Source organism: Thamnophis elegans, chromosome 14 (genome assembly GCF_009769535.1).
Source record: "Thamnophis elegans isolate rThaEle1 chromosome 14, rThaEle1.pri, whole genome shotgun sequence".
NCBI lineage: Eukaryota > Metazoa > Chordata > Lepidosauria > Squamata > Colubridae > Thamnophis > Thamnophis elegans.
In genome coordinates, this window is record NC_045554.1 from 48,709,472 (window position 1) to 48,723,617 (window position 14,146).

Below are 14,146 nucleotides of genomic sequence, written 5' to 3' on the forward strand. Positions count from 1 at the left end.
ACAACTTAAAGGGACAGAGGTTGAGAAACACTGGGAGAGATACTAGGAAAGGGCTTGCTGTGGGGCCTCCTATGGGGACAGTTACGGCACAGGATTGTCAATTTACAGCTTTATTGTTGTTACGATTGTTTTATAGTTTCATTGTTGTTGTGAGCCGCCCAGAGTTGCTTAAGATGAGAGGCCGTGTAGATCTTTTAAATAAGGAAATAATTAAAATAAACTACGGGGAAGGGTGGGACCCATCTCTAGGACACCAGCAGGCATTCCAAGGAAGGAAGGACGGCCAAGTTGCAGATTCTACCACAACACCAGGAAAAACTAAAGTCAGAAACCCTTCAACGGTGGGTCTAATTTATGGAGAAGACTCTGGGTGAACTTTACTCCCTCAACTTACAACGATTCATTTAGTGACCCAAGTTACAACAGCATCAAACAATGACTGTTCTCCAGACTTAACAACTATCACTGATTTTATTATTTATTAGTAAATATTAATCACTAATAGTCAAAGACGTTTCAACACACTTACAACTTGCAGTCAAAATTCAGACGCTTGACAACTGACTCATATTTGTGACGGTTGTGGTGTCCGAGGGGTCACGAGATCCCCTTTTGCGACCGTCTGACAAGCAAAGCCAGTGGGAAAGCCAGATTAATTTAACAACCATGTGACTAACTTAACAGCTGAAGTGATTCCCTTAACAACCTAAGGGCTAGAAAGGTTGTGAAACTAGGCAAAACTCACTTAACAAATTTTTCACTTAGCAAAATGTGCATTTGGGGTTCCACTGAGGTCGTAAGTTGAGGACTACCTGTATCTGTTCTAGCAGCTGAATGGGGAAGCCCAGGGGGAGCAGAGGAGCCCTGGCCCCTTTTCTACGTAACCTGGGAGCCTCTAGCCCAGTGTTTCTCAACCTTGGCAACTTGAAGATGTCCGGACTTCAACTCCCAGAATTCCCCAGCCAGCATTTGCTTCTGGGAGTTGAAGTCCAGACATCTTCAAGTTGCCAAGGTTGAGAAACACTGCCATAAGGTTGGCAGCCATCCATTCCCCCAAACCTGCACGGCTGAAATGCCCTGCCTGCCCAGAGCCAGAGCCAGGAAGCCTCCAGCTCTCCTGCTGCCCAGTGGGGGTAGCCTTTTAGGGGGCTCCCACTGGCTCAGGTGTGGACACCAGCCCTGCAGTTTACCCAAGCCCAACAGGGGCCCCAGGCGAGGCAGGCGGGGCTGATTCAGACTTCCCTAATGAAAGGAGCAGCCGCCGCTCTCCGGGGAACTGAGTCAGGAAGCGGTGTGGTGGCTGCCGCCTCTGCCTGAGTCACCGGGCAGGCAAAGAGCCCCCTCCCCTTCTGAGCGTCCGGGTCCTGCCCTCCCCCCCTTCCAGCCATCCAGGCTGCTGCAGAACATGCTTGGCACAGAGGGAACTTCCCCCGCCCCCGCCCCGCCGCCCGAATTCTCTCTTCCCCTCCTGCCAGTCAGACGCAGAAGAGCCAAGCCCCCCACTTCCCCCAGGGCAGCCCGAGAAGAGAAATTGAAATTTAATAAATTTGCATGCCACCCAATTCCGTAGGACTCTGGGCGGCTTACAGAGACAAGATAAAAAATTAAAAACCACGAATTAAAAAAAGATAACAGTTTTTAGAAATAACACACCATCCATTCTGTGTAGATGGGGCTGGACATTGTTCAACAGCCCCAGGCCTGCCGGAACAGCCAGGTTTTTTATTTTAAATATGTTTATTTCCATTTCATTCCATACAATCACATGTATACTGTGCATAACCGGGGCATATGACATTGAATAATAAACATAGCCTTCCTTTTATAAACATTACCCCCCCAAGAAACAAACCCAATATACCACCTTGACCCACCATACACCCTCTTTCACCCCCCTCCAACTTTCATTCTTCCTTCCAACATTCCCCTCTACTTCCTACTTCCCCTCCCCCTCTATCACTCCTCTCTCCCACTACATTCCTTCCCTTCCTTCTCCTCCTGCCTCCAATCCTCTCTCACACCCTCTCTACCCCTCTTTCTTCTTTCGCTCTACTCCGCTCTACAGCCAGGTTTTTCGGTGGCTTTTCGGAAGGCCGAGAGAGTGGGAAGGGTCCGGATCTCTACGGGTAGATCGTTCCACAGGGCCGGAGCCTGTGGAAGGGAAACCCGCCAGCTTTCTCTGCCACGAAGGAGGAAAGTGGCGCGAAGGGGATGGCAACCCATTCTGGGAAGCTGTGGGCAGGAGGTGGGGCTGGCGCTGTGGGAGGAGCGGGAGAGGGGAGGGAGGGGAGGGGAGGGGGGATATCATACATCAAGTAGAGTCAACTGCATTGAGAGGCTTCTCTCAAGGAAACCCCGTGGAGGAGCCCATCACGCGCCCAACTCTGTTCAAAGCTCCATCGGGTCTCCTTCAGAAGGCATATTGGTGCATCAGCACCAACCTTTCTGGCTCTGCGGAGCAGCAGTGGCAGCCATGTGGGGAGAGGGCTTGGTTCCACGCGCACGGCCCACTTCCCAGCCACAGCCTGGTAGGGGGGGGGGACCCCTGCATTAAGGCAGCCTTTGACTTATGACCACAAGTGAGCTCCAAATTTCTGTTACTAAGCAGGGCAGCTTTTAAATAGGGTTTGTCCCATTTTACGACCTTTTTTGCCACCGTTGTTAAGTGAACCACTGTAATGGTTAAGTTAGTAGCACGTTTGTAAAGTGAGTCTGGCTTCCCCCTTGACTTTGCTGGTCAGGCGGTCGCAAAAGGGATCGCAGGACACTCGGGCCGTCATAAATACCTGCCAGTTGCCAAGGGTCTGGATGGTGATCAGGGGGCTCTGGGGATGCTGCTGCAAGGGCCAATTTGCAAAACAGTTGTGTCACTTTTTTTCACTTTGAACGGTCCCTAAAAATGAATGGCTGCCAGTGGGAGGAGAACCTGTTCTGTTCTTGCGTCTTCCGTCCAAAGACGGAGGCGCAATTCTTGCCGGTTGGAAGTGGCTCGGTGTAAAGAAGCTGCACTCTCCCCCCCCCCCCAGAAACACTCTTCTTTGTCAACCTCACAGAGCGAATATGTCAGATGCGACTTCATTTAGTAATCAGGAAAGAAACCACTCGACTCCATTTGTCTGAAATCAAGCGTACTTTTACTAATTAGAAACGAACAGTAGCGAAGCTAAGCTGAATCTGGTTAACTAGGCGCAAAAGCAGAGAATATCATGTATAATTCAATCCCCTTGGCACCCCAGTCCATAGTCCAATTATAATGCACCCAACTGTCAGGTGGGAGATAACTTCAAAAGGCATCACCAGGATGGAATGCCGGACAGTTAACCTTGGCGGGAAACTCCCTTCCTCCATATGCGCAGTAAGGTGGTCAGGACAGCGTTTAGAACAGTGTTTCTCAACCTTGGCAACTTGTCTAGAATCTTCCTCCAGCATATCATGATTCCCCTCCCAAATACCATGCCCGCCCTCCCGTTTCAATGGCAGCTGAAGCAGCAGCAAAGCAGAGGCTGACAGAATCAGAATCACAGCCAGGTAAGTCAATCCTACTTTGCTGTAAAGTTACACTGACAGGCTCTCACACACCTGGAAGGGGAAGTCGCCCACTGTCTCCTTAACGGCCCGAGAAACTCTCGGGTCTCCTGCCCCTCCTGCTCTCCAGCTGCACCCTCTCTTATCTGGCCAGTTGCTGGCCACTGTCTCTTGCCCATCTCTCCATGTGCCATTATGGGTTTTTTTTTATCTCAATGCGACCAGAGAGGCATTGGGGAGAAGATCCCGAGTGATAGGTGGCAGAGAGATCCATCCAACAAAGGGATCTGGTGTTGCTGGGTCACCAAACAGCAAAATGGGTCCTGAACTTTGCTTGAGGCCCAAGGCTCAGTGTGCCAACTCTCACTCCCTGCCCCTTGCCGCTTCCGTGGGGGCATGACAGTCAGAGGGCACCAGTTCAGATTTCCCACTCCCTTCTTCCTCACGGCAGCCCTGTCAGAATGGGCAGGGTTGGGGTGGGGGGGGAACCTAGCTCAAGTTCTCATCTTCAGAGCATTTTGGGGGGGGGGTATTTGAACCAGGCCTCCCCAGCAGAAAATCCACTGCTCTAACTGCTCCACCCCACAGCCAAGAATCGACATGTGTCTACCAGACTTCACAAGGAGCGTTTTGGAAGTGAAACCAGGGTCCCTGAAGGTAGGCTGTTTGTGTGTGTGTGTGTGTGTGTAACCAGGGTCCCTGAAGGTAGGCTGTGTGTGTGTGTGTGTGTGTGTGTGTAACCAGGGTCCCTGAAGGTAGGCTGTGTGTGTGTGTGTGTGTGTAACCAGGGTCCCTGAAGGTAGGCTGTGTGTGTGTGTGTGTAACCAGGGTCCCTGAAGGTAGGCTGTGTGTGTGTGTGTGTGTGTGTGTAACCAGGTTCCCTGAAGGTAGGGTGTGTGTGTGTGTGTGTGTGTGTGTAACCAGGGTCCCTGAAGGTAGGCTGTGTGTGTGTGTGTGTGTGTGTGTTTGTAACCAGGGTCCCTGAAGGTAGGCTGTGTGTGTGTGTGTGTGCGTGTGTGTGTGCGTGTGCGTGTGCGCGTGCAGTGTGTGCTTCCATCCAGACGCCCCAGTCTAGGAAGGAATCGGAAGACGACACGAAGTAGCAGAGGCCAGGAGAGAAACAAAGAATCCTCTCTTTCATCTCCCCGGCCTTGACAGCTGGTTGAAGGAGCCAAAATTTAATTTCACGCAGGCTTCGACCTCGGCACCTTCTGGAGCCAAAGCCCTGCTTTCGTAAGCAATGATGGGGGCTTTTGGGGGGCCCCAACGGGAAGAAATGGCAACTCCCGGAATCCCCAGCAGCCAGCCTGGCCCCAAAGATCAGAGGGGCACAAGCCACGGAAGACCCCACCCATTTCTAATCTCTTGATTTTTTTTTTGATCGTTTCCTACAAGCAGCCTTTTAAGTGGGCAGGTTGGAGAAAGCTCACCAAAGAGTAAGGGGTTGCCTTCCCCAGTGAAGGACTCCGGCTCCTCTTTTCCCTTGCTGTGGGACCCACGGCCCTCCCCAGCCAAGACCCCTCCCCACTAAAGGCCAGGGTCTTATGGGAGAAGCCACCCAAACCACTTTCTGCTCTGCTCCAGCAACTGTCTCCGGAAGGTTTCCATGCCACAAAACAGAAGGAAAACTGCTGCTTTAGCAATAGCCCTTAGACACAAACACACACACACTATATATATATATGGGCTTAATGGCTAAGACGTTTGCCTAAGTTCCAATACAGCACAGGTTCGAATCCCAGTAAGGGTATGGCTAGCTGATGAGAGCTAAATAGCTTGAAATAAAACATGTGTGTGTGTGTGTGTGTGTGTGTGTGTGTGCACACATACATACATACACATACACACACACATACATACATACATACATACACATACATACATACACACACATACATACATACATACATATATATATACACATAGTGTCACAACTCCTGGTATGCCCCAATTATGGGAGGAAGCTAACTGCTTCCATTCTCTGTCCATCGGCTCGTCACAAGAGACCATCCAGACAGAAAGCCCAATATTTTACTGTTGCCTTTGTTACATTACAAATACAATACAACACACACACACACATATACACACACATACTGCTTTACAGGGATTTACAGCCTTCTCTAAGCAGTTTACAGAGTCAGCATAATGGCCCCCAATAATCTGGGTCTTCATTTCAACCACTTCAGAAGGATGGAAGGCTGAGTCAACCTTGAGCCGGTCAGAATCGAACTGCTGACAGTGAACCAGATTAGCCTGCAATACTGCCTTCTCACCATTTCGCCGCCGCAGCTCTTTATTTGCCCAATTGCCCATGTTGACACTTAACGGGCGTGACCCCTTTGTCATCCACAGCTACTCGGGAGTCCAATGAGGATTTCTCCATGGCCTCCCTCTTGTCAGCATTCCTCAACTCCCTCATCCTGCAGATGTTGGACTACAACACCCATCACACTTCCCCCAATCTAGTCCTTTCTTTTCAGAGTATCCCTTTTCTCCTCCAAGGTAAAAAAACCAAACAAATCCTCAGATCCTTAACTCTGCAGGACCATCCACCAGCAGACGGCTAAAAAGCCAGGCTAATTAGAACCCCCCCCCACCCTTCTCTGAAGCTGCCCCGGCCCTATGGAACGATCTACCCCCAGAGATCCGGACCCTCCCCACTCTCTCGGCCTTCCGAAAGTCTACTAAGACCTGGCTATTCCGGCAGGCCTGGGGCTGTTGACCTCTTGAATGAGGTCCAGCCCCACTAAGGTTGAGTGCATGTTGTATCTTTTTAACTTGCCTTCGCTCTCTATTTTTTAAATTTTTAGTATTCTTTTAAATTGTTTTTTTTAATGTAAGCAGCCCGGAGTCCTTCGGGATTGGGCGGCATATAAATTGATTAAAATGCAGAGATGTTATTAACTTCTTTTTTTAATTTCCTTTGTCTTAATATATTTTAGACTGTATTTGTTAAAAACCTATACCATGTACGGGCTCTGGGAAGTCGGGGGGGAGGGGGGTCTTAGGGGGGAGGGGGGATATATAGTATGTGTTAGATTTTAAAGTAACGCGACTGCACTTGTATATTGTTGCTCTTTAATTCTAGTGTAAAAATAGGACAAGCTGAATATATTAACAGATAGTAGAAATACACCGAAGGGAGGAGTAGAGGGATAGAAGAAAGAGGGGTAGAGAGGGTGGGAGAGAGGATGGGAGGGAGGGTGAGAAGGAAGGGAGGGAGTGTACTGGGAGAGAGGAGTGGTAGAGGGGAAGGGGAAGTAGGGTAGAGGGGAATGTTGGAGGGAAGATGGAAAGTTGGAGGGGGGCGAAAGAAAGGGTGTATGGAGGGTCGAAGAGGTACATTGGGTTTTTATTTTGGGGGGTGTTGTTGACAAGAGGAATGGCTGTGTTTATTGTTTAATGTTATATGGTTATGCACAGTATATATGTGACTGTACGAAACGAAAATGGAAAATAGAAACACATTTACAACGAAAATTGATTAAACATTAAACAACATGTGGCAACTTCAGTGAGGAGTCAGCGCCTGTGAAATTGCACGCAGCGTGTGTGATTAGCACAGGCTACCCAAACAGCCAAGAGAAGCAAACTTCCTGGTTCAGGGTGTGAGAGGGAAACCGGCTGCCTCTCTCCTTACTGCCCTGGCAGAGACTTTCAAAACAATCCCATCAGCGGAGCAAGGAGGAAAGAAAGAAAGTGGCGGGAAGCAGCCCTTTTTCCTGGTCTCCCTATGACTCTTTCTTTCCTTCGGCGTAATTGTTCCAGGCACAAGTCGCTCCAGCAGTGGGCTGAGCAAAGGAGCCAAACTCCCTGGAAAAGGGACGAAGGGTGCCAGATGGAGCGGCAAGAAAGGGAAAAAACTTTTCACAAGTGCTCTCACCGTCACACGTTTCTCCATTATTACCAACGCAACACACATACACAAACACACACACACAAACAATACACATTACAGGGGATCAACCCGCAAAGCTTGACCTGAACGCTGTAGGGGGAAAAAAGGGTCCCTTGGAGCTGAGCTGCCTCTATTTTACAGAGTGGACGCCCGCCGGATCCCTCTGGGAGACACAAGAGAGTTCCTGGCCAGAAAAGGGAGACAAGGAGAAGCTCTCCTAAGGTGGCTGAAATCCCAACGGTCTCCTTTTATTTCTCTCCACAAGAAGAAGAGGAGAATGGGAGGCATTTTATCAATGGTTAGACCAGTGTTTCTCAACCTTGGCAACTTGAAGATGTCCGGACTTCAACTCCCAGAATTCCCCAGCCAGCATTCGCTGGCTGGGGAATTCTGGGAGTTGAAGTCCGGACATCTTCAAGTTGCCAAGGTTGAGAAACACTGGGTTAGACAATAGAAACAGAAGTTAGAAAAGAAGGAGATGGGAAAAAGAGGAAATGAACGTGGAGAGAATTTGATGGTGAAGATGTTATGTACTATTGTATTGTAATAGTTATGTACTACTGTATTTAGTTATATTATGAATAGTATTGTGATGAACATTGTGGATTTTGATTGTTTAAAATCCAGATGCCACACTGTTTGGTGGAAGTGGAAATAAGTATAAATAAAATAAATAAAACATGAAAAAGAAGAAGAAGAAGAAGAAGAGAGGTCGCGTCCCCCCCCCCCCCCCCAAGTGCAGCTGGGGGTTAAAAGAGAAAAGAGCCAAGTGGGGATCCAGGCAAGGACAGAGAAGTCAGAAGTCTTCATAGCTGGACATTTCCTGTTTTGGTTCCGACTCTTTTACCCCAGTGTGTTGTAATATAGTTCCTTGTCTACACATGTGGGTCACCCATGGCCCAGTTTATAACGGGGCATGCAGAGCCACGCTGAACCACACAGGAGAAAACAAACTCCTAAAACCCCATAACATCCTGATAGTGAATAACATAACATCCTGAGATGTGCCCTACCAATGACGCCCAGGATTTGACCATATATAGACAGAACTTCCCTGAGCAGTAGATTAGAAATTGTACTTTTACAGGCTGTTTTTAACCACATGCTATTGCTCCTCCTGCCTTTGTCCTATCTCAATAAAAGGGGCTCTCAGACCCCCAATCTGGGTCGCTCCATCCCAGGAACATCGCACCAGTGGAAGCCTTACCCTCAGGCGTGGCTACTTCAAGAAGTGTGGAATTCTGGGAGTTGAAGTTCACGCATCCTTCAGGTGGCCAAAGTTGAGAAACACTGTCTCAACTTACACCTTTTTGAGACACTGCAGCCCACCTTGAGTTTTATAGACATTTTTTATTCAAAGTCATTCAAAGTGAGGTTCTGGAAGAGCATTGCCCAAGAGAATGTCCAGCTTCTCCCTTTAACTGCAGCCCCCACAACCCGCCCGGAGGCGCCTTCCCCCGCTTGCTCCTTCAGATACACACCACGCGTGCAGCAGTTATAGTTTTATAGTTTTATAGTTTATAGTTTTATTGATTTGTATGCCGCCCACTCCCGAAGGACTCCGGGCGGCTTACAATAAAACAAGGGAGGGGGGATAATACACAAACAACATATTAAAATATACAACAGTCACAATTTCCGGGGGGGGGGGCTGGATATTTCGAGAGCCCCCCGGCCTGCTGGAGCAGCCAGGACTTAACAGCTTTGCGGAAGGCCGGTGTCCTCCAAGTGTCAGGTATGAGATAACTTCAAAAGACATCACGAAGATGGAATGTCGGTGCCGTTAACCCAGGCGGGAAAACATCCACGCATGCGTAGTCTGTCCATCCAAAGACTTCCAGAATCTTCCTCCAGCACAACAAGTAACCCCACCCAAATACTATGCCCTCCCCCCCCCCCCCCGTTTCAATGGCAGCTGAAGCAACAGCAAAGCAGAAGCTGACAGCCGGGAGGGTAGTAAGGGTCCGGATCTCCACGGGGAGATCTTCATGTAAGGGCTCCAGGACATGCTTGGAACAGCAACAAGATCCTGACCTAAACTAGCGAACAAGACTAAAGCCCGAAAGTGGCTGTGGGATGCCGCAAACCCAGGTGGCAAAAATCAAGTGCCGGCAACACAACAACACTGAAAAATCTCTCTCTTAGATGTGCCAGATTTGCACCACTGCTGCAGGCCAAAGGGCATTCAAGGCAGCTGAGGCCAAACCGTGAAACTATAAATAGTTGAAAAGGGTTGAACGCATCCAGGCTGCAGAAAAGCCACCGGATTGTGTAATGCAGGTAAACAGGTCTACTGTTTCCGCAGCGTCTCCATGTCAGGAATGGTGGCCTAAGAAAACGGTGTCTCGGCAGAGCAACATTTGCAGGTACAGTTATTATGGTCACATCCTTCTGCTCGGCGAGTCACCGGTGGGGCAGGCAGCGAGGGAGAGAGGCCCACAGGATCTTTATTTCGCCAGTCTAGGAATTAGCCTCGGATTGCCAAGGCAAGCTGCTGGCCTGAGGCTCCCGAAATATTGCAAGTTTCTTTTCTCCGCCCGGCCACGTGGCTCCGACCACAAATGAAACTTCAACAGCACTGTTTTTCTGAACTCAAGCAAAGGGGGAAGAATCTGGTCCATCTCAGCTACTGACTAGCATTGAGGGCATCCATATGCTGGTTGGGTGCCTGCCGAGATGCCTCGGCATCATCCCCACCACACACATGCATTTTTTTTCAAGCTTCTACTACAGAGTCCATCATTCCCATTCAGAGCAGTCAAACCCGGGCTATTTGAACCTCTGGCGTGGTAGTAGCTGGCTTTACCGGGGGGATCATTTTGCTCAAAAGGTATCATTCCTGCCTTAAAAACACATTTGCACACTTGCAAAAAGACAGATGTAAAATTCACGTGTGCAAACCACAATTTCCTCGGGTCAGGTGCAAGATAACCTCCCCTTCCAAAATCTCTACAAAGGACACAATTCATGGAAGCCAAGCTTCAGGTTTCAGGTTGAAGAGCACTTTAAAAGGTGCTGATTGCTGAAAACAGGTTTCTGGGTGAGAAGCAAAGCATCACAATTTGCAAAGAACTTGGCGGTGGGGTGGGGTGGGGGAGAAGGAATTGTTGGCCAGCCGCCTCCTTTTTCCAGTGTGTAAGCATGCAACCATTTTCCAACAGGCAGCATTAAAAAAAAAAACCGCCATGCGCAGCCAGAGTAAACTGAAAGGCCACCAGGTCCAAGGAAAACCAATCCGCACAGGCTGAAGAGACTCAAGCTGTCCACGATTGGAGAACCCCAAAGATGTTTCTGCTTCTCTCCCTTGAACAACCTGGATGGACACAGACTCCCCCTCCCTCTTCCTGCTGCTGCTGTTTAAACTGGCTGCTGCACCTTCACAACAGCCCAAGGATGGGCAGGGATGTGTATGCGCTGGTTAAATATTTGTGTAAAACAGATTGGCTACATTTCCAAACCCTGGTGTGTTTGTGTTTGTGTGTGTGTGGTGGGAATGGGGAGAAAAAGAACAGAAAAGGTTGAATCTCTTTGGAGGGACACGTGTTCATTGACACTCCCTTCCACCTGGGAGGAGAAGCCAGGGAAATTAAGACACAAGAGGGAGGAGGGAGGGGGCTGTAGCCTTCTAATGGGACAGATCTTTTTCCCAATCGGAATAATCCTCAAATGGAGCAAGAGGCAGACGAAGAAACTTGCATCACCTTCTTTCACAACAGATGTCAGCAAAAGAAGCTTTTGGGATACGCAAGTTCACATGCCAGAGTTATGCGGACCTGCGTGTGCCTGTTTTAAGACAGACATACGGAAGAGGAATCATCACACAAACAACCTAAACTCATGATGCAAGCTGGGCCCACGTCTCCCCAGGGCCGTTCACCCCACTAACTCCAGTGCAGCCACAGCGAGGGAGACCAGAAGGGCCTGGGAAAAAACTGGTCGCACAGGTTGCCCTGGTTATGGCTAAAGAGGAGAGAGTTCACGGCCACTGAAGAAGGCCTCCGCATCCCTGGGGAATTCCCTTCTGGCTGAAAGGGGAGCCTAGAACAACAATAATTCAGACTTCTAGAAATGCCCTGGAATTGCTGATAGTGCCAGAGACAGAGAAAGCCAACTCTGAACAGTAAGTACGGAGGAAGTTTGTAAGTTTATTGACATTTGTATGCCACCCAATCCCTAGGGACTCTGGGCGGCTTACAGACAAACAAGGGAATATATAAAAATTAAAATAGGCCACCAGGTTCTTGGCCGATGAGCTACCTCTGCTTCTCTTCCCCTTCGGCCCTGGGAAGGCAAGGCTACCTCACACCTTGATGTCCACCAAAGGCCACGTGCATCTTCTGACCCAGCCTCATTCAAGTCTTTCCCGCATCTCATCTCTACAGTGAGGAGCCAAAGCAGGGAGGACCCTCGGTCTGCTTCCTTCAAGCCCAGAGGATGGGGCTGTATTTGGGGGGGGGGGGCGCGTCTGAACTCCCAGGAATTTCCCGTTCTTCTCCCACTGGGCTTTGAGGGGAGAGCTGCGACTCCCTGCAAAATCTCAGGCGTTTCTACCACCCTCCCCTCTGCCGCCTCTTTTCTTCCCTGTCAGTTCACGAGAGTCCCTGTTCACACATGTCCCTTCCATCCAGCCTCTGGTCATCAGAATTCAGAACCTGCATGCTGACCCTTCTCCCCCTTTCACATAAGGCAGCAGGCATTTGAAGGAAGGTTAATGATTCCAGCAATTCCGCTTCATTCCAGAAAGTCCCCTTTGCCTTTTGGAATCTGCACTCCTCCTCAACTGCCAGGGACCTGCCAAATCCATTTCCCCCGAGTCCCACTAATTCAGTTCCTTCAATAAGAAAGTCACTCCAGTGTACGAACTACGCAGCCTTCAAGATGTCTCACCACATCTTGCACATGCAATTGCTAGCTTCACCCCACACGCCTACCTGCCCAGCCAATTACTCTCCCCCAGGGAGCTGCTGGGCTGACTGGCCAAAGCCTTTGTGTTCTGACTTTTTTGGGCATTTCCAGCTGGCTGGTTGAGGCTTCAGTACAGCCGCAGCAAGCAGGAGCCAGGCTGCTTTTAATCACCACTAACCCCCTTCGCACCAGGTGATGCCGACCTGGGCGCCTCCGACCTTCCCCCTGGGGTTTGTTTGACAGGTTGGAAGGGCTCCAGCAGCCGAAGCTGGAAGCAACTCGGGATGACAACTTTCCTCCTTCTCCGCAGCCGCCTCTGCGGGCGCAGCCAGCGCACGGGGCCTGCGTGCAATACAAATCCTTCCCAGGAGAAGCGGAGCTGCCGCCCCCCCCCCCCACCAGGAGGGCCAAGGAGAACTGGGGAGCAGCTGCTGCCATGGCGGTTTTGAGCCCAGCCCGGCCTCCCTTCGGTCGCCCGCTCCACCGGGAAGTTGGCAGCCCTTTCTCTCGGGTGGGGGGAGGTGGGTGGGTTCACAGACCACCAGCCCGGCCTCGAACGCTTACATGACGGCTAGTGAGCTTCTACGGGCTCGGGAAGGGGTCTTAAAGGTCATTTAGCCCAGCCCTCCCCGACACAGACCGTCCGCAGCAGCCTTCCAGCCCTCCGGCTCCTTCGGGCAGGAAGCAGCCTCGCCGCCGGAGTGCGACCGGGACCGGCTGCCAAAGCGCCAATGCCCCCCGCGCGGTCCCGCTTACCAGCCAGCAGCGAGAGCGGCAGCAGCAGCCAGTAGAGGACGCCGCACAGGACCCGCAGCTCCATCGCGGCGCGGCTTCAGTGGCAGGGTCGGCGGCCGGCCGTCGGCATCGTCCCAGTCGGGGCTCCGAGTCCCGAAGCGGCGCCTGGCTGGGCGCAGTGCGGCGGCGGCGGCGGCGGCTCCTCCGTTCGGCTTCGCGCCCCACCCGAGCCCAGCCGCCTTCTCTCGCCCTCGGCCCGCGGCAGCTCAGCCCGTCCCCGGGGGAGGAGCGGAGGGCGGTCTCGGCTCTGCCCCGCAGCCAGCGCAGCCGGACCGAGCCTCTGCCTGCCCGCCTGCCTTCCGCGCAGCGCCAAAGGCTGGGGCCGCTCTGGCCGCGCACGTGCCAGTTCCGACCCGCCGGGGCCGCCCCTTCCCCCGCTCTCCCGGCCCCTCCGTGCCCGCTATTCCCCGGGCGGCAGCACCACCTAGTGACCGCTGCGACGCCCTCTCCGGCCCGACACGTCGGATCCCGGCGGGGAGACCGTCCAAAGCCGCCAGTCGGCTTGCGGCGGCTGCTTAGCCTGGACTCCGGGGGAGATCAGGCTCCCCCCGCTCCCACCGCCCGAAGTGGCCCCCGAGTCTCCTCCGCCTGGGCTGCTCCGAAGGGCAGCGCCTCCTCCTCCCCGCCCCGCCCGAACCCCCGTTGCCCCCCTGAGCTCCGCCGTCGCTGGAGCCCCCGTCTCGCCCTCTGCCGCCTTCAGGCCTGCGGGTCCAACAACTCCCCCCCCCCCAAAGCATCCGCCTGGCCTTACCTGGACTCCCGGCCGACCTTCTCGCTCCCGGCCGCAGAAGCTCCGGAGCCCCCGAGCGCTGCCCGCCTCAGCCGGGACCCTGCCGGGTCGCTTCGGGCAGCGCAGCAGAAGCCCCGCCAGCCCCGCTTGGAACTAGCGAGGGGCGCCGAGGAAAGGAAGCAGCCCCGGAGCGGCGTTTCCTGACGGGCCTTCCGAGGGAGACCCGGGCTCCATTCCCCACCTGAGGCGGCCTCGGGGTCTTCGCCTACAGCCCGCAGCTGCGGCGGCTC

The 14,146-nt window shown here is 52.2% G+C and overlaps 1 protein-coding gene across 1 annotated transcript in view; it reads right to left on the reverse strand.

Annotated features, from left to right (window-relative positions):
• The window catches only part of LOC116517413 (piezo-type mechanosensitive ion channel component 1-like), a 77,903-nt gene extending 64,479 nt beyond the window's left edge, over positions 1-13,424 (reverse strand). The window contains exon 1 of the mRNA XM_032230329.1: positions 13,088-13,424. Coding sequence (XP_032086220.1) covers positions 13,088-13,151 — 64 coding nt within the window. The 5' untranslated portion in view covers positions 13,152-13,424. The remainder of the gene's footprint in view (positions 1-13,087) is intronic.
• Between the last annotated feature and the right edge of the window lie 722 nt (positions 13,425-14,146).